Source organism: Pongo pygmaeus, chromosome 1 (genome assembly GCF_028885625.2).
Source record: "Pongo pygmaeus isolate AG05252 chromosome 1, NHGRI_mPonPyg2-v2.0_pri, whole genome shotgun sequence".
NCBI classification, from domain to species: Eukaryota; Metazoa; Chordata; class Mammalia; order Primates; family Hominidae; genus Pongo; species Pongo pygmaeus.
In genome coordinates this window covers 145,911,495-145,932,121 of record NC_072373.2, presented here as the reverse complement: position 1 = coordinate 145,932,121, position 20,627 = coordinate 145,911,495, and the positions used below count along the sequence as shown (strand labels likewise).

At 36.0% G+C, this 20,627-nt stretch overlaps 1 protein-coding gene and 1 pseudogene across 7 annotated transcripts in view; both read left to right on the top strand.

Annotated features, from left to right (window-relative positions):
* The window catches only part of PRKACB (protein kinase cAMP-activated catalytic subunit beta), a 157,295-nt gene extending 137,433 nt beyond the window's left edge, over positions 1–19,862 (top strand). For all 7 annotated transcript variants that reach the window (XM_054484978.2, XM_063653621.1, XM_054484948.2 and 4 more), the window contains 2 exons: positions 1,550–1,714; positions 16,548–19,862. In XM_054484978.2, coding sequence (XP_054340953.1) covers positions 1,550–1,714; positions 16,548–16,673 — 291 coding nt within the window. In that variant the 3' untranslated portion in view covers positions 16,674–19,862. The remainder of the gene's footprint in view (positions 1–1,549; positions 1,715–16,547) is intronic.
* On the top strand, positions 14,204–14,283 carry LOC129022868 (small nucleolar RNA U3; annotated as a pseudogene).
* Positions 19,863–20,627: the final 765 nt, after the last annotated feature.

Sequence of the window (20,627 nt, the reverse complement as noted above, 5' to 3'; positions counted from 1 at the left end):
ACTCTGCCACTTTATGGCCTGATAACTGGGGAAGTAACATTGCTGAATCTTAGTTTCTCCATCTTTAAAATGGAGTTAATACCATATTCACTGAATTTGTCCTATCCGACTGGAATGTAAGTTCCATGAAATCAGAGACTTGCCTGGTTTTGCTCACTGCTATATATCCAGCACCAAGAATAGTGCCTGGCATATAGTAGGTACTCAATAAATAATTGTATAATGGATGAACTACAGTATTTGAAATAGTCTAATAAATACTGAGAATAAAAATGGCACAATACCTTCCCTCAGAAGCTCAGAGCCTGGGGGAGACAGAAATATGCACAAATACTATAGCATAGTTGAATAAATAAATTATAAAGAGCAACTGAGGTAATGTAATGATGCACTATGTAAGTTATGAAGTGGTGGTAGTACTTGTAGTGGTAGCACTTGTAGAGAAACAAAATAAGAATGCAGAGAGTTCGGGGATGGGTCTCTTAACCCTTTAAAGTGTTTTCTACAAAGTGCTATGATCAATTTGTAGTTGAAGCTGTAATAATCCAGATATGTATACACATACATGTGTGCATACATATGTATGTATGACAGAGAAGAGGGTAATGGAAGGGATTGAACACAAGTTGGAAAGGATAGTGGAGAGGTGGTAGTGATGACAAAAAAGAATAAGGAGGCATAGATGCAGCTATTCCTTCATCCTTTGGTGGTACCCATTTTAATTTTTTAGGTACCCATATCAATGAAACAGTAAGAACCAGAAGTTAGGTTGGTATAGAGGAGAAGAATGTGTTTAAACAAAACAAAATGAAAAATAGACTTAGGTCTCCTATAAATGTTACTTTAACCTTATCGATTGCCAAAAATCTTCACTTATTTGGGGGTTTCCATTTGTTTTTAAGGTCAGAGGCCAGTCTAGTAATTGTGAAGTCTTCACAATTTAGTAGGTAGAAAAATGCTTTTAAACCAGTCTAAATCATTTTTATACTGTTGCATAATAGGAGAATTATTTTTAAAAGCCAACTTCTGATAAATGAAAAATGTTTTCCTATACTGTGAAAGGCAGTGTGGGTTTTTACAACCATTTTTAGACTTCCTTTTTGATAGATCTCTTTTCAAAATGTACATACTGATTTCCTTCATATGCTGGTTCTTCTATTTATATTACAAAGTTAAATTTGTATATCTTTGAGACACAGGTTTGTAATATATGATCCAAAGAGATTGCTCTTAAAGATAGGTGAACTTTCTGATATTTTGCAAAAGTTCTGTAGGTGTGCACATTTTTCTGGAGACTGTTCCATGTTCTTAAAGACATCATAACCGAAGCAAGGCCCTAAGAGAACAGGTTTAGTTCATTCACCCAAGTAAGTCTCTTCTTTATGGCTACTGTGGGGACTGTAACATGTAGTTAAAAGTATGTGAAGGTCATCGCTCCATATTTTTGTTTATATAATGGCTTGTTGCCTTAAAAAAAACTTTATGAAATCAAAACAGAAATATCATGAGTCTTAGAATGTGTGTTTTACCAAATGGTGTGTTTGTGTAGGTCCGATTCCCATCCCACTTCAGTTCAGATCTCAAGGACCTTCTACGGAACCTGCTGCAGGTGGATTTGACCAAGAGATTTGGAAATCTAAAGAATGGTGTCAGTGATATAAAAACTCACAAGTGGTTTGCCACGACAGATTGGATTGCTATTTACCAGAGGAAGGTGAGACTTTCTTTTTTAATTTAAAAGCTTTTTTAAAGTTGGTGTTTAAATTATATGTGGTGGAGATATTTTCAACTTAACACATAGTTTTAATTTTTTTACCTTTTGAATTAATCTTGTGCAGGATCTAAAGTACTTTACAGCCCGTAACTTAAAAATGAGTTTCCCTCTAGAAATTTTTTTTTTTTTTTTTTGAGGTGGAGTCTCACTCTGTAGTCCACGCTGGAGTGCAGTGGCACAATCTCGGCTCACTGCAACATCCGCCACCTCAGTTCAAGTGATTCTCCTGCTTCCGCCTCTCGAGTAGCTGGGACTACGGGTGCATGCCATCACACCTGGCTGATTTTTTTGTATTTTTAGTAGAGACAGGGTTTCGCTATGTTGGCTAGGCTGGTCTTGAACTCCTGACCTCAAGTGATCTGCCCACCTCGGCCTCCCAAAGAGCTGGGATTACAGGCATGAGTCACCACACCTGGCCTTACCTAGCTTAAAAAGAAAGCATATATGCTATTTTGACCATCAACCTGAAATGCTTCCTTTGTTAAATTTGTCCTACCTATGCTTGTTACGCTTCACAAAACTGTGGAAATTATATATTAGACAATGTCCTAAGGGTTTTCAAAACTGATGTGAAGCCACATTAGGAATATATATAAATAAATGTAGTTGCCCATCCAGAATTGGCATGTGCCAGATATATAATAACATTAAATTGCTAGTTTCATCCCTTTTTAGTCTTCATTTTCACCTTCCTGTGGCATATTGGTCTCTCTTTAGAGATACAACTTTCCTTTATCCATTTGAAAGCTACTTTGAACATAATTCATACAAATAGGGGTTTTAATTCCTGCATTTTTGGAAGGTCAAAGCAAATTATCCGAAGTTACTACTTTTTTCGTTTTAACAATAATTTATTCACATAAGATTTTTTCCAAGTAGTTATCAGGTCCCTGCTTGTACGTTAGGTATTCTGCAAGGTGCTGAGAATACAATGATGAGCAAAGCCAACCTTTATTCCTGCCCATATGAAGCTTATACTTCCAGGGGACAGGGAGATTAGTCAGATGGTCGTATAAATAAATGTAAAAGTACTATACTGTGAGAAATGTGGAAATTGAGAATAACTTTGCACCTGAGTTTTTGAGATTTGTTTTGTTTGGTCTTTTGTTTGACTCTTTGCTCGCTAAAGGGATTCTTAGTGTTAGAAATTCAGGCAACTTGAAGACTTGAATATAAGTATAGATCAAGTTAATCGCTGGCATTATTATACCACCATGATAAAATAGAGAACAAACCCCAGCTAAACTGTAGCATATTTAAAAGAAACTAGTATTTTGTTTTGTTTTTTGCTACACAAGTTGCCAGTATAACAGTTGTGGTAACAGTAGTATATTAATTGATAGTAGTTATCATTTCACTTTTGTAATAATTTGAGACATTTAAGAAAAGATTTTGCTGTACTGAATTACCTTTATCTCTCATTTTGCTTCTTACATGCTTAAAGATAATTTGCATGAATAAAGTGTTTTCGTTTTGAATATATTTAATTTTTTTCTTCTTTTTTTCATAAAACCAAAACTTCTAATGTTTTAGAGACTTGTCATCTTTAATAATGCTGTGCAACTACATGATTGAGTTTCCTTAAGGAAAAAAAAAATTTAATACTCTAATTAAGTATTAAAAGCACAGTTCTTCTAATTTATATATTTTACAAATGATTACAGTAACAAGCTGGGTGCCCTGGCTCACACCTGAAATCCTAACACTTTGGGAAGGCAAGGTGGGCGGATTGCTTGAGTCTCACTCAAGAGTTTGAGACCAGCCTGGGCAACATGGCAAAACCCCATCCCTACAAAAAATACAAAAATTATCTGGGTGTGATGGCTCATCCCTGTAATCCCAGCTACTTGGGAGACTGAGGCAGGAGGATCGCTTGAGCCTGGGAGATTGGGGCTACAGTGAGCTGTGATTATGCCACTGCACTCCAGCCTGGGCGACAGAACAAGACCCTGTCTCAAAGAAAAAAATAAATAAATAAAGATTACAAAAACAAAACAATTAAAGAATTTTAAAATGCATCAAAAAGAAAATATAGCCAGACCAAAACAACGTGAATGCAATACAGCCTATCTCACAAGAGGGATCCAGAAACTCTCTGTTAAGTTCATGAATCATGGCTGTTAGCATTATTATTGCAAATAGATATGTTATATAGTCAATAACAAGATTCATAGCACTTTAAAATAGATTTAGATCTCATAAAAAACTGGTTTTTTTATGTTTTTTCTAAATTTGCTAGCACCAATGCAATACTGTATAATTAATAAAAGCAACTCCCTATAACTTCTCTTTTCAGTCTTCAAAATAATCCTGTGAAATAAGTGATACCATTTTCTCCATTTTACTGATGTGGAAATCAGCTCAGAGAGGTTAATTAATTTAAACATAATCATGCAGCTGCTAAATAATACCTATATTTGATCCCAGGTTCTTCAGATTCTCAATTCCAGGTCACATTATCCCTTTAAAGTCCTTTTGACATGATTCTTAAAATGAAACTCCAAACCACTAAACAATAAATTGTTTCACAAGATTTTCATGAATTTTACGTGTATCATCTTCTTAACTTTTATACTTTGAGCATTTTGGGAGTAGGAATACTCTGTCTCAAAAGGCAGCAAAAAAAGAGAATGAACTGTGGGGTTAGGTAGACGTTGATCTGAATCCCTGATCAACCAATCATTAGCAGTATGATCATGAACAAATGATTTAACCTCTCTAAAGTATCAGTTTTATCACCCTTAAAATTTGAATTTGGATAGAGAATACAAAAGGAAGAGTAGTTTGGTGAGAAAGATTAGATAGATTGGCCCAGGCTCCATTTTCCTTTCTGGTTGAGATATGTTTCATATACTTATAATTTATTAAGCAAATACTTGTAATTTATTAAGCAAATGAATTTGAAATTATCATAATTCCACCATCCAAATAGAACCTAGTATTTCACATATGTCTTTTTACTTTTTTTTTCCTGTGCTCTTCATCACTGCAGTTCAGTCCTATGATCTCAGTAGCCAATTAAGATCTACCTCCTCCAACGCTGCACTTTACCATTTCCTTCAGTCTCTTATATCACAGTTGCTACGTACTACATAATTACATCTGAGTGACTTACTGCCATATTATACAATTGTTTTAAAACAGGCCAGGTGCAGTGGCTCACACCTGTAATCCCATGAATTTAGGAGGCCACAGTGGGAGGATCACTTGAGCTAGGAGTTCAAGACTAGATGGGCAACATAGTGAGACATCATCTCTTCAGAAAATAAAAAAGAATTAGCCAGGTGTGGTAGCATACACTTGGTCCCAGCTACACTGGAGGCTGAGGCAGGAGGATCACTTAAGCCCAAGAGGTCAAGGCTGCAGTGAGCCATGATCATGCCACTGAACTCCAGCCTGGGCTACAGAGCCAAGACCCTGTCTCTGAAAGAAGAAAAAAAATCCTACTCCACAATAAGCATATCTATTGAACTTCTATTTTCTTTTAGTGCTTTCTGAACTCTAACTTATTTTTTGTTGTTGTATAATAATTAACCAGTTGTCCCCTCCATATTTATTGAATAATTCTTATTTGGCCTCTTATTTGAAATTCTACCTTTACTAATATTAAATTAATATATACATCTGTCTATTTCTGAACTTTTTAAATTTTTATTGCTGCATACTATTTTTATGTATTCATGAAGTACATGTTATATTTTAATAAATGCATAGTATGTGTAGTGATCAAAGCTGGGTATTTAGCATATCCACTACCTTGATCGTTTATTGTTTCTTTGTGTTGGGAACATTTCAAATTTTCTGTTCCAGTGACTTTGAAATATACAATATATTGTTGTGAAATATACAATATAACCACCCTGCTGTGCTACGAAATGCTAGAACTTATTCCTTCTGTCCAACTGTATGTTTGTTCTCAGTACCTTAGTTCTCTTCATCCCTTCCCCCCCACACACACATCCTTCTCGGCCTCTGGTAGCTGTCATTCTATACGTTACCTCTAAGAGATCAACTTTTTTAGGTTCCACATGTAAGTAAGAACATGTGGTATTGTCTTTCTGTGCCTGGCTGATTTCACTTTACAGAATGATCTGTTTCTATCCATGTTGCCACAAAGGACAAGATTTCATTCTTTTTTTACAGCCAAATAGTATTCCTATATATATTACATTTTCTGTACCCATTCATCTGTTGAAGGACACTTAGGTTGATTCCATATCTTTGCTATTATGCATAGTGCTGCAATAAACATGAGGATTCAGGTATTGCTTTGATATACTGATTTCCTTTGGATTAATGGAATTGCTGAATTGTATGATACTTCTATTTTTAGATTTTTGAAAAATCTCTTTACTGTTTTCCATAGTGGCTGTACTAACTTACATTTTTACCAACGGTGTATAAGAATTCCCTTTTCTCCACATCCCCTCCAGTACTTGGTATTTTTTGCCTTTTTGATAATAGGCATTCCACCTGGGTACGATGATATCTCACTGTAGTTTTGATTTGCATTTCCCTGATTATTAATGGTGTTGAGTGTTTTTTCATGTACTTGTTGGCCATTGTAAGTCTGGTTTTGAGAAATGTGTACACATATCCTTTACCCATTTTAATTAGATTATTTATTTTTGGCTATTGAATTATTGGAGTTCCTTGTATATTCTGGATATTAGTCCCTTCTTGGATGAATAGTTTGCAAATATTTTTTTCTCCCATTCAACAGGTTGCCTCTTTACTCTTTTGAATGTCTCATTTGCTCTGCAAAAGCTTTTAATTTAATATAGCCCCATGTGCCTATTTTTGTTTTTGTTGCTTGTTCTTTTCAGGACTTAGCCATAAAATCTTTTTTGTTTGTTAGATTTTTTTTTTTTTTTTTGAGTTGGAGTTTCACTCTTGTTGCCCAGGCTAGAGTGCAACGGTACAATCTCGGCTCACTGCACCCTCACCTCCTAGGTTCAAGTGATTCTCCTGCCTCAGCCTCCCGAGTAGCTGGGATTACAGGTGCCCACAACCACACCCAGCTAATTTTTGTATTTTTAGTAGAGACAGGTTTTCACCATGTTGGTCAGGCTGGTCTCGAACTCCTGACCCACCTCAGCCTCCCAAAGTGCTGGGATTACAGGCATGAGCCACCATGCCCCACCCATAAAATCTTTGACCAGACCAATGTTCTAGAGCATTTCCCGTATGCTTTCTTCTAGTATTGTTATGGTTTGGGGCCTTATTTTTAAGTATTTAATTCATTTTGAGTGATTTGGGGATATGGTGAGAGAGAGGGATCTAGTTTCAGTCTTCTGCATATGGATATCCAGTTTTTCCAGCACCATGTATTGAAGAGAGTGTCCTTTCCCCACTGTATGTTCTTGATGCCTTTGTCAAAAATCAGTTAGGTGTAATATGTGGATTTATTTATGGGTTCTCTATTCTGTTCCATGGGTCTCTGTGTCTGTTTTTATACCACTACCATGCTGTTTTAGTTACTATAGCTTTATAGTATATTTTGAAGTCAGGTAGTGTGATGCCTCCAGCATTGCTCTTTTTGCTCTGGATTCCTTTGGCTATTCAGGCTCTTTTGTGATTCCATACAAATTTTAGGATTTTTTTTTCTATTTCTGTGAAGACTATCATTGGTATTTTGATAGGAATTGCATTGAATCTGTAAATTTCTTTGCATAGTTGATCATTTTAATATATTTATTTTTCTGATTCATGACCATGACCATGGGATATCTTTCCATTTGTTTCTCTCCTTTTTAATTACTTTCATCAGTGTGTTGTAGTTTTTCTTGTAGAGGTCTTTCACCTTCTTGGTCAAATTTATTCCTAGGTATTTTATTTTGTTGTTTTTTTTTGTAGCTATTATAAATGGAATTATATTACTGATTTCTTTCTTAGCTAGATCATTATTGGTGTATGGAAATGTCACTGATTTTTTATGTTCATTTTGTATTCTGCACCTTTACTTAATTTTTTATGAGTTCTAAGAATATTCTGGTGGAGGCTATATGTAAGATTATGTCATCTGAAAGGAGGGGCCTTGTATTTAGATGCCTTGCATTTAGATGCCTTATATTTCTTTCTCTTCCCTGATTAATCTGGCTAGGACTTCCATTACTATGTTGAATAGGAGTGGTGAAAGTGGACATCCTTGTCTTGGTCCAATTCTTAGAGGAAAGGCTTTCAACTTTTCCTCATTCAGTATGTTAGCTGTGAGTTTGTCATATATGACCTTTATTATGTTGAGGAATGCCTCTTCTATTCCTAATTTGTTGAGAGTTTTTGTCAGGAGGGGATGTTGGCTTTTATCTAATGCTTTTTTCTGCATCTATTGAGATGATCATATGATTTTTGTTGTTTATTCTACTAAAGTGATGTATTGTGTTAATTGATTTGCATATATTGACCCATCCTTGCATCCCTGGGATAAATCCCACTTGATCATGCTGTATTATATATTTGTTGTGTTATTGGATTTTTGTTAGCTAGTGTTTTGTTAAAAATTTTTGTGTCTATATTTCTCAGAGATGTTGGTCTGTAGTGTTCTTTTTTTGTTGTGTGCTTGTCTGGTTTTATATCAGAGTACTGCTGGCCTCGTAGAATAAGTTAGGAAGAATTCTCTCTTCTTTAATTTTTTGGAATAGTTTGAGATGAATTGATGCTAGTTCTTCTTTATAAGGTTGATAGAATTGAGCAGTAAAGCCATGCAGCCCTGGGCTTTTCTTTAATGTTTGATGGGAATCTTTTTATTACATATTCAATCTGTTCCTCATTATTGATCTGTTCAGATTTTCTATGTCTATCTGGTTCAGTCTTTGTAGGTTGTATGTGTTCAAGAATTTATCTGTTTCCTCTAGGTTTTCCAGTTAGTTAGCATGTAGTTGTTCATGATAGTCTCCAGTGATCTCCTGTATTTCTGTGGTGTCAGTTGTAACATATTTTTCGTTTCTGATTTTGTTAGCTTGGGTCTTCTCTCTTTTTTTCTTGGTTAGTCTAGCTAGCAGTTTATCAATTTTGGTTATTTTTTTAAAAAAACCTTTCATTTTGATGATCCTTTGTATGTTTTTTCTCTATTTCATTTAGTTGTGCTCTGATCTTTATTATTTCTTTCCTTCTACTAATTTTGTTTGGTTTGTTCTCGCTTTCCTAGTTCCTTGAGGTACATTATTAGGTTATTTGAAATCTTTATACTTTTTGGTGTTTATTGCTATAAACCTCCCCTTAGCACTGCTTTTCTTATATTCCATAGGTTTTGGTATATTGTGTTTTCATTTTTCTTTGCTTTAAGATTTTTTTATTTCTTTCTTAATTTCTTCATTAGCCCAATAGTCATTCAGGAGCATATTGTTTCATTTCCATCTATTTGTACAGTTTCCAAAGGGCTTCTTGTTACTGATTTCTAGTTTTTTCCATCGGGATCTGAGAAAATACTTGATATGATTTCAAGTTTTTAAAATTTGTTGAGACTTGTTTTGTGGCCTAACATAAATGGTCTATCCTGGAGAATGTTCCATGTGCTTATTAGAAGAATATGTATTCTGCAACTATTGGATAAAATGTTGTGTAAATGTCTCCTAGGTACATTTTGTCTACAGTGCAGTTTATGTCCAATTTTTTTGGTTGATTCTCTGTCTCGATAATCTGTACAATGCTGAGAATGGAGTGTTGAAGTCCTCAACTATTATTGTATTGGAGTCTGTCTCTCTCTTTAGATCTAATAATATTTGCTTTCTATGTGTGCTCTAGTATTGGATGCATATATATCTATTATATCCTTTTGCTGAGTCGATCCCTTTATTGTTATGTAATGACCTTCTTTGTCTCATTTTACTGTTTTGACTGAAAGTTTCCTTTATCTGATATAAATTTAGATACTCCTGCTTGTTTTTGTTTTCCATTTGTATGAAATCTTTTTCTGTCTCTTCACTTTCAGTCTATCTGTGTGTTTACAGGTGAAGTGAGTTTTTTTGTAAGCAGCATATAGTTAGATCATGTTATGTTTATATATTCAGACAGTCCATATCTTTTAAGTGGATATCTGATTTATTTACATTTAAAGTTATTATTTATAGGTGAGGACTTATTCCTATCATTTAAAAATTGTTTTCTGGTTGCTTAGTATATCCTTCATTCCTTTCTTTCTCTCTAATTGTTTATCATTATAGTTTGGTGGTTTTCTGTAATGGTAATATTTGAGTCCTTTCTCTTTCTCATTTATGTGTCTGCCCTACCAGTGACTTTTATACTTTCTTGTTTTCATGATGGTAAATATCATTGTTTCACTTCCAGATATAGGACTACCTTAAGCATTTCCTGTAGGGCTGGTGTAGTAGTGATAATTCGCTTAGCTTTTGCTTATCTGGGAAAGACTTTTTTTCTCCTTCATTTTTGAAGAAAGGTTTCTTGGTTAGTCTAGTAGTTTATCTTGGTGGCAGGGTTTGTTTTTTTTCTTTTAGCGCTTTGAATGTATCATCCCATTCTCTCCTGGCCTGCAGGGTCTCCCCTGAAAAATCCACGTTAACCTGATGGAGGTTCCTTTATATGTGACTTGATGCTTTTCTCTTGCTGTTTTTAGATTTCTGTCTTGTCTTTGACTTTTGACAGTTTCAGTACAATGTGTCTTGGAAAAGACCTTTTTGGATTATATCTATTTGATCTTTGAGCTTCCTGTATCTGGATTTCTAAATCTCTTAAAAGAACTAGGAAGTTTTCAGCTATTATTAAATTAGATGAGTTTTTCTATGTCATTACCCATCACTTTACCTTCTGGAAAACCCCAAATTTGAATATTTCGTTGCTTTAAGGTGTCCCCTATGTCATGTATGCTTTGTTCATTCATTTTTATTTTTTATTCTTTTTTGGCATGTCTGTCTGAATTATTTCAGAAGACCTGTCCTCAATTCTTCTCCCTGATATAGTCTATTGTCAAAGCTCTCAGTTGTACTTTTCATTTCATTCATTGAATTCCTCAGTTCTGGGATGGATCTGTTTGGTTGTTTTTTTTTTTTGAAATGGAGTCTTGCTCTGTCGCCCAGGCTAGAGTGCAGTGGTGTGATCTTGACTCACTGCAAGCTCCACCTCCTGGGTTCACGCCATTCTCCTGCCTCAGCCTCCCAAGTAGCTGGGACGACAGGCGCCCACCACCACGCCCCGGCTAATTTTTTGTATTTTTAGTAGAGACAGGGTTTCACCGTGTTAGCCAGGATGGTCTCGATCTCCTGACCTTCTGATCCACCCGCCTCGGCCTCCCAAAGTGCTGGGATTACAAGCATGAGCCACCGTGCCCGGCCTGTTTGGTTCTTTTTTATGTTATCTCTTTGTTGAATTTCTCACTCATATCCTGAATTGTTTTCCTGATGTCTTTGTATTGTTTGTCTGTGTTATCTTATATCTCACCGAGCTTCTTTAATATCATTAGTTTGAATTCTTTTTCAGACATTTCATCGTTTTTTGTTTAGTTGGAATCTGTTGGTGGAGAATTATGTTCTTTTGGAGGTGTCATGTTTCTTTGCTTTTTCATGTTTCTTGTATACTTACATTGACATCTCCACATCTGGTGTAACAGTCATTTCCTCCAGTTTTTAGGATTGGCTTTTGTAGGGTAAGACTTTTTTCTGTGGATGTATCATCATGTTGGTTTGTTGGGCAGTTTAGCTTTTATTCTGGGTGCATGCAGTAGTGTAGTCTCTATGATTTCTTCAGCTGTAATTAGCATCAGTGGGTGTCTGCGATTTCCTCAGTGGCTTAGGCTGCATTATTGGTGGAGCCTGTGGTGAGGCTTTGCTGGGGACAGGGACACCAGGCAGCCTGATCCTCAGGCCCCAGTGGTGGTAGCAGCAGGCCAAGCATACCTGCCTTTGATCCCCTGGTGGCCATACACTGGCATCAATTTTAGCAGGTCTGCAAGGGCCAATTCTTAGGCCTCCATGTGGCTTGCTCAGGTACCAGCAGTGGCAGTGGTAAGCTGGGCATATGGATGAGACCTTAGTCTCCTTTGCAGCATGTGTGGCATAAGCGATTGTAATAGTGATGGCAGGCCAACCCTCAGGCTCCCAGGCAGTACACACTGCTGCTAGTGATAGTAGCAACAGACTGGGCAAGCCAGGCCCTAAACCCTCAGGTGGCATATGTGGGTAAGCACCAGCAGTGGTAGTGGTGGCAGACTGGGCAGGCCCAGCCTCAGGCCAGTAGTGGGTGGGGCAGGGCAATCCCCAGGCCCTCAGATGGCATGCTTGAGCATTGGGGTTGCAGTGCCAGGCAGTGCAGGAATTTACTCAGGTAAATGGTGCACATGGGCACAGGCTGTGTTGGGCCAAATGAGGCAATCCCCAGGCCCTCAAACAATGTGTTTGAGTGCAGGCAGTCAGTGGTTTGGGTCTGTTGTTAAACCCCCTGATGGTGCATGTGCATGCCAGAAGCAGCAAGCAGGGTGGATGGATCCCCAAGCCTCCAGACAGTGCACTCAATCACTGTGGGAGGTGCCACCAGGCAGGGAAGGCCTGTCCCCAGTCTCCTCTGTTGTACCTGTGGGTGCAGGCTGTGGTGAACAGGGCAGTCTTTGGGCCACTGGACAGCATGTTTTGATGCCAGTGGCTGATAGCCTGAGTCTTTTGTCATGCTTCCTGATCATATGTATGTGTACCCAGAGTGATAGACAGAGGGGGGCACTCCCCAGGCCCCCCAGGTGGTGTGCTAGGGCACTAGGAGGGGTGGCACTTAAAGGGACAGGCCTGTCCTCAGGCCCCTATTGGTGCACACAGATACAGACTCTGGTAGGCAGGGAAGGACTATTCCTAGGCCCCTGGATAAAATACTTGAGAGGTGGTAGGCAGAGTGAGTCTGTCCTCATGCCCCCAAGTAGCATCCAGATGGGCCAGTTTCCAGGTCCACTGAAGGTGCTTCAAGTACCTGGCAGTCCTGTTGTTGGGGCTAGGCATTGCTATCAGTGGCAGTGGCCCCAGGCAGGAGGCCCTCAGACTCTGGGGAGTGTATGCTTTGGCTTCCGGCCCCAGAAACAGCCTTCCCTAGTGTGTTGCCCTGCTTGTTCTTTGGAGTATAGGACACTGTGTGGGCTCGAGTGCTGGGGACCCAGCCGCACCATTGGGTCCAGCCAGCACTGTACCACTGGAGCCCCTTTGATAGACATGGGGCACTGTCAGTTGGGCTCCAGATGTATAGAGATGCATACTATCTAATGGTAGTTGGCTTCTCAAAATGGCACTGTGCTTCAGCTTCTTGGGTCCTGGGGGTGAGTATGGGACCTGGAACAAACTCCCTCTCTGGAACAATGCTATTGTGTGAACTCCAGGCAGGTCCCTATACTTGTCTCAGAATTCACGAGGGTTGTGGGGATCTTACATGGCTAGGATTGCGAGAGTCTGTGGTGGAAACGTGGAGCACTGGGGATCTCTCAGTTACCCTTTCCCCGTACTGGAGAACCTCTTGTGGCTGCCAGCTGGTCCCAGCTAGGCCAGCTGCTTCACTTCCTTTTGCTTCTCTGCCTCAGATGTTCCCTGTCACTTCCCTGCTCAATTTCAGTGTTCTCTCTTAGAGGCTTTATTCAACATGTGATTATCTACTCACTGTTTTGGTCCTTCTTTGTGGAGGAGAGTTCTGAGTCAGCCATCTTGAAGCCCTGACCTTTATTTTTTAAGAGTTCTTTTTGTCTGTTCTTGTACTGTATATGTCACTGCTTTATGTAGCTTTAAAATATTTTAATATTAGATGGGTCCAGTTTCTTCACCCTTGTTTACCCTTTCCAAATTTTCTGTTCTTTTGCTCCATATGCATTATTTTAGAGTCAAGTTAGGTAATTTATGTTTCCTAGAAAATCATCCTTATCTCCTGTATGTTTTCTCTTTCTTTTTTGATTAGACTTGCCAATGGTTTGTGGTTTTTTTTTTTTTTTTTTTTGGTCTCTCTAAAGATTTATTGAATTTAGGGATTAACAGTAAAGTTGCATATTAGGAGAGAACCTGAATCTTGAGAATTTACCATTATGAACATGTTGCTTCTGCATTTACTTAAATTTCTTCTGTCATTCAGTAAAGTTTTAGAGAACCCCCCTTCCTCCATATAGGAAGGAATTTATGTCTTAAAATTATTTCTTAAATTTATATTTTGGTTGCTATTATTAATGTGTTTGCTTTCCCATTATAGTAGGATATGGGCAAAACATCATTTTTATGTTTATATTATAATTGACCATGTTACTAAATTCTGTTATTGATTTCCACATTTTTCAGTGATTCCTTTGGATTTTTATTGACAATCACAGGAGATTGGCATATCATTTTGTCTGTTCCTTTTCAGTATTTACATCTCATTTCCATTTTTGTTTTAGTATATATATTAGAATGTCTAAAACAATATTTTAATGCAGTAGGGCCCTTGAGCTTTCTCGTCTTGTTCCTGCTTTGAATGGAAATGCCCAAGAATATACTTTCAGGGATCATTTCTATAGTTTGTTGCCTTTCATGTTTTACCACCAAATATAAAGTTGGCCATTTGGCTGAGATAGGTATTCTTTATCAGATTAACAAAACATTGTTGATTTCTAATACACTGTATTTTATCTTTTTTGATATGTTTGTTAGTTTGATGAATTATATGAGGGAGACATCCTCACTTTCCTGGAATGAATACCATTTAATCATGGGGTATTAACATTTTAATATTTGCCTGAAATCTATTTACCAAAATTTTATTTAGGGTTTTTACTTCTATAGTCATAAGTTTTATTAATCTATAGTTTCTTTTTTTCTGAAGTTGGGATTATATGGGATTCATAAAATGAGTTTAGAAAGTTTCCAGGCTTTTATTCTGCAGAAAATTTAGGAACATAGAGTCATCTTATATCTATTTCTTATAAATTTTAACAGACTGATTCTTGGGTATTGGTCTCTTCAAGTTTTTACTTTTTGAGTCAATTTAAGAAATTTATATTTCCAATAAAATCATCCATTTCCCTTTCTAATTATCATTGCTTATATTATCTTTATTGTTGTATTTATTGTTAATTAATGCTATTTTGAGGTATATTCTTTAGATTGCCTTGAGGCTTGTCAACTTTATTAGTATCCTAAAGATTTATGATGTATTTGAATCTTTTCATATTTATATTTAGAAATAAAATCTTCTGCCAAATAGCAGTCATTTACTAATCTATTCATATTATGTATTTAATTTTTAATAATTATTCCTAAAAGGGGGTAGAACGGGACGGCCACTACTCATTTAAAGTGTATGTGCTTTTCAAAGGGCTTGACTTATCCCAGGTAGTCAACAGCTAACCTACCAACAAGTGGCACACTGTAACATACAGGTTGTAGTAATGGACAAACTGATTGACAGCCAGATCTTGATTATCAATGAAACAGATGTAAGGATCCATGGACAATTTACAAATAAAAATAGTAGAGTATTTTAACCATTGGTTTTAATATCTTCTCAAGTATTATAACTATGCACAGCAGTGCAAAAATCATAGTAAATATGAATAGTTTTAATTGTCTTCTTTATTCTCTGATGCATCTCCAAATGATCAAGGAAAAAAAAAGGCAGAAGAAAGAAGTGGCCTGAACAACTCAAACTGTACAATCATTTTCTACACGTGATTGCCCCAATAGGTTTGTTATTCTAAATTGCTGGCTGGCTAGACATGAAGCAACTGTCTGCTTAGCTCATTCTTCTGGGTAGTGCAAAACAGCAGTCCCCAAAGCAGGGCACGCAAGGCAACCAGCTCTCAAACAAAAAGATAATATTAGAAGTCCCATTCCTACTTATTTTTACCTTATTCTTTTTCAATACCTTATTTGTGTGTATATCTTATAATAGTATAGTCATGCATCTAAATAATTTGTAAGTAAATAACTATATATATATTGATTCTGTGTACTAGAAAATGTTTTACTGAAAGGGATATAAATTAAAAACCCTTGGAGAGCTCTGGGCCAGAACTGGAGAATCATGAATATGAAACCTGCTTTAGCCGCTTATCAGTCATGTGAATTTGGTCGACTCTTTTATAATCTGTAAAATGGGAGTAAGAACACCAGTCTTTCCTTCCTCACAGTGTTGTATTGAGAACAGAATAAAGCAACTGTAATTGTTTGTAAATTCTATAAAGGCTGTGCAGATTATGATTTTTTTTTAGTTTTTAAAATCTTTTCCTCAAATGTATTCAGTACCCACATTTAATCTTTATAGAAGACCATATTCGAAGTAGTGGGAAGACATTTTACTTTTAGGATCAAAGGAGAAAAATGTTTAAGGTTTAACAATTCTCTAATTCTAAAAGAGATATATTTCTTTCCAACCTCTCAGAAAGTTTTGATGACCAGATATTTTAAACAAAATAAACTTGGGAATTAAAAAAGGAAAGCAATTAAAAGTAAGTCTGAGATTTAGCTGTAACTTGAGGAGAAAAGAATTTTTACAAAAGGGATAGGAAAAGATAAGGTCTTAAAAACAAGGAACTAAAAATTAATACTGAAGTTTTGTAACCTTAGGAGCCAGGATTTTGATGCCAACAGTTAATTATCCCAGAAATTTCTTAAGTATTTTGTTGACCTGCATACTTCCTTGAATCAAAATGTTGAGGTTAATAGCTAATCTACTGCTTGCTGCTTCTTCTAGCACTATTACATTTTAGGAACCTAATGGCATCTAAGGAGTTCACCATGTAATAACAGTGGGAATTTATTTTTCTTGGTGTTTGGAAACTCTCAGGAATTTTTTTTCCTTTTTCTTATTTTTCTTTCCCTCTCAATTATAGGTTGAAGCTCCATTCATACCAAAGTTTAGAGGCTCTGGAGATACCAGCAACTTTGATGACTATGAAGAAGAAGATATCCGTGTCTCTATAACAGAAAAATGTGCAAAAGAATTTGGTGAATTTTAAAGAGGAACAAGATGACATCCGAGCTCACACTCAGTGTTTGCACTCTGTTGAGAGATAAGGTAGAGCTGAGACCGTCCTTGTTGAAGCAGTTACCTAGTTCCTTCATTCCAACGACTGAGTGAGGTCTTTATTGCCATCATCCCGTGTGTGCACTCTGCATCCACCTATGTAACAAGGCACCGCTAAGCAAGCATTGTCTGTGCCATAACACAGTACTAGACCACTTTCTTACTTCTCTTTGGGTTGTCTTTCTCCTCTCCTACATCCATTTCTTCCTTTTCCAATTTCATTGGTTTTCTCTAAACAGTGCTCCATTTTATTTTGTTGGTGTTTCAGATGGGCAGTGTTATGGCTACCTGATATTTGAAGGGAAGGATAAGTGTTGCTTTTAGTAGTTGTTGCCAATATTGTTGTTGGTCAATGGCTTGAAGATAAACTTTCTAATAATTATTTTTACTTTGAGTAGCTCAGACTTGGTTTTGACAAAACTCTTGGTAATTTTTGAAGATAGACTGTCTTATCACCAAGGAAATTTATACAAATTAAGACTAACTGTCTTGGAATTCACTGTTTTGGCAATAAATTTTGGTAGACTAATACAGTACAGCTAGACCCAGAAATTTGGATGGCTGTAGATCAGAGGTTCTAGTTCCCTTTCCCTCCTTTCATATCCTCCTCTCCTTGAGTAATGAAGTGACCAGCCTGTGTAGTGTGACAAACGTGTCTCATTCAGCAGGAAAAACTAATGATATGGATCATCACCCAGATTCTCTCACTTGGTACCAGCATTTTTGTAGGTATTAGAGAAGAGTTCTAAGTTTTCTAAACCTTAACTGTTCCTTAAGGATTTTAGCCAGTATTTTAATAGAACATGATTAATGAAAGTGACAAATTTTAAAGTTTCTCTAATAGTCCTCATCATAAACTTTTTAAAGGAAAATAAGCAAACTAAAAAGAACATTGGTTTGGATAAATACTTATACTTTGCAAAGTCAAAGAATGGCTTGATTATTGGAAACAATATAGAGGTATTCATATTTAAATGAGGGTTTATGTTTGTTTTGTTTTGTAACCGTTAAAAAGAAGTTGTTTCCAGCTAATTATTCTGGTGTACTATATTTGTGAACCTAGGGTAGGGGCACTGCTGCAACTTCTGCTTTCATCCCATGCCTCATCAATGAGGAAAGGGAACAAAGTGTATAAAACTGCCACAATTGTATTTTAATTTTGAGGTATGATATTTTCAGATATTTCATAATTTCTAACCTCTTTTCTCTCAGTAAACAGAATGTCTGATCGATCATGCAGATACAGTTTGTATTTGAGAGGTTAGTTTTTTTCCTACACTTTTTTTTGCCAACTGACTTAACAACATTGCTGTCAGGTGGAAATTTCAAGCACTTTTGCACATTTAGTTCAGTGTTTGTTGAGAATCCATGGCTTAACCCCGTTGTTTTGCTATTTTTTTCTTTGCTTTTAATTTTCCCCATCTGATTTTATCTCTGCATTTCAGTGACCTACCTTAAAACAACACATGAGAAGAGTTAAACTGGGTTCATTTTAATGATCAATTTACCTGCATATAAAATTTATTTTTAATCAAGCTTATCTTAATGTATATAATCATTCTATTTGCTTTATTATCGGTGCAGGTAGGTCATTCACACCACTTCTTTTCATCTGTACCACACCCTGGTAAAACCTTTGAAGACATAAAAAAATCCTGTCTGAGATGTTCTTTCTACCGATCTATATGTCTTTCGGTTATCAAGTGTTTCTGCATGGTAATGTCACGTAAATGCTGATATTGATTTCACTGGTCCATCTATATTTAAAACGTGCAAGAAAAAAATATAATACTCTGCTCTAGCAAGTTTTATGTAACAAAGGCATATCATCATGTTAATAAATTTAAAACATCATTTGTATAAAATATTTTAATTTTCTTGTATTTCATTTAGACCCCAGAACATGCTGACCAATGTATTCTATATGTAAACTACAAATTCTATGGTAGCTTTGTTGTATATTATTGTAAAATTATTTTAATAAGTCATGGGGATGACAATTTGATTATTACAATTTAGTTTTCAGTAATCAAAAAGATTTCTATGAATTCTAAAAAATATTTTTTTCTATGAAATTACTAGTGCCCAGCTGTAGAATCTACCTTAGGTAGATGACCCCTAGATATACATTGGTTTTGAGGGCTATTCAGCCATTCCATTTTACTCTCTATTTAAAGGCCGTGAGCAAGCTTGTCATGAGCAAATATGTCAAGGGAGTCAATTTCTGACCAATCAAGTAAACTAAATTAGAATATTTTTAAAGCATGTAAAATTCCCAGTTTCAGCCACAATTTAGCCAAGAACAAGATAAAAACTTGAATAAGAAGTAGGTAGCATACATCAGTATTTAACCTAAAATTACATATTTGAAACAGAAGATATTATGTTATGCTCAGTAAATAATTAAGAGATGGCATTGTATAAGAAGGAGCCCTAGACTGAAAGTCAAGACATCTGAATTTCAGGCTGGAAAACTATCAGTATGATCTCAGCCTCAGTTCTCTTGTCTGTAAAATGGAAGAACTGGATTAGGCAGTTTGTAAGATTCCTCCTTTTACAGTTGATAACAAGATTGTCTTTCTATCTGATATTTTCAAGCGTATATTGCTTTGAAGTAAGTCTCAATAAGGCGATATATTTTAGGGCATCTTTCTTCTTATCTCTGACAGTGTTCTTAAAATTATTGGAATATCATAAGAACCTTGGTGTCTGTCCTAATTGCTTTCTCACTCACCGATGCTGAATACCCAGTTGAATCAAACTGTCAACCTACCAAAAAAGATATTGTGGCTTATGGGTATTGCTGTCTCATTCTTGGTATATTCTTGTGTTAACTGCCCATTGGCCTGAAAATACTCATTGTAAGCCTGAAAAAAAAAATTCTTTCCTACTGTTTTTTCTGCTTGTTGTAAGAATCAAATGAAATAATGTATGTGAAAGCACCTTGTAAACTGTAACCTATCAATGTAAAATGTTAAGGTGTGTTGTTATTTCATTAATTACTTCTTCGTTTAGAGTGGAATTTCCTATGCACTACTGTAGCTAGGAAATGCTGAAAACAACTGTGTTTTTTAATTAATCAATAACTGCAAAATTAAAGTACCTTCAATGGATAAGACAATTGATTGAGTCTTGAATTCTACTTGGTGCCCTCATCTCCTGATTTATTTTCCGCTGATACAAGAGTTGCTTATAGATTCCTAGTTTTTATGTGTTTGGGTTGGTTTCTGGGTGGTGGGAGCAGAGCAAATTGGGGAGGAATATATCCACCAGTCTACTCACACTGGATGTTTACTAAGAAACTGCTAGATTCATTTAATAGTTTTTCTCAAAAGTGTTTCTACTTCCTTCTCATTTCTCATATTGGTTTAGATTACTCCTAACATAATGTTCTAAATATTCATATTTAAAGGATTTGATACTTCAAGAGCACTCATCCTTCTATTGTAACAATGAACTATTAATTTCTAATTTTTTCTTCAGGAGTGTTTTTGAGCTTCACATTACCTCTTTTCATTTTAGACAGGTTAATTAGTGTGTATTTCCATAGTTGTCTTTTACCTCAAGAAATAATCATTTCTTTAGATAATTATTTTAATGGCTTGCTATTTTGTATGATTGTTCTTGCAAACATTTCTATTTATGCATTTTATAACACGGAGCTTACTATTTTTATACCAGTACTCTCTCCATTTTATCATTATCAGGGCTTAATATAAATGCAGTTTTCTCATTTCCTTGTAAAACTAATTACAGAAATCTAGGTATGTCTTTACTGAAGAACTATCATCATTTGAAATCTATTTAGCTGTAAATTTTCTCTTGTGCACAAATACTGGATATGAAGTTAAGTACTTATTTTAAGCTTTCCTGAAGATTTTCCATA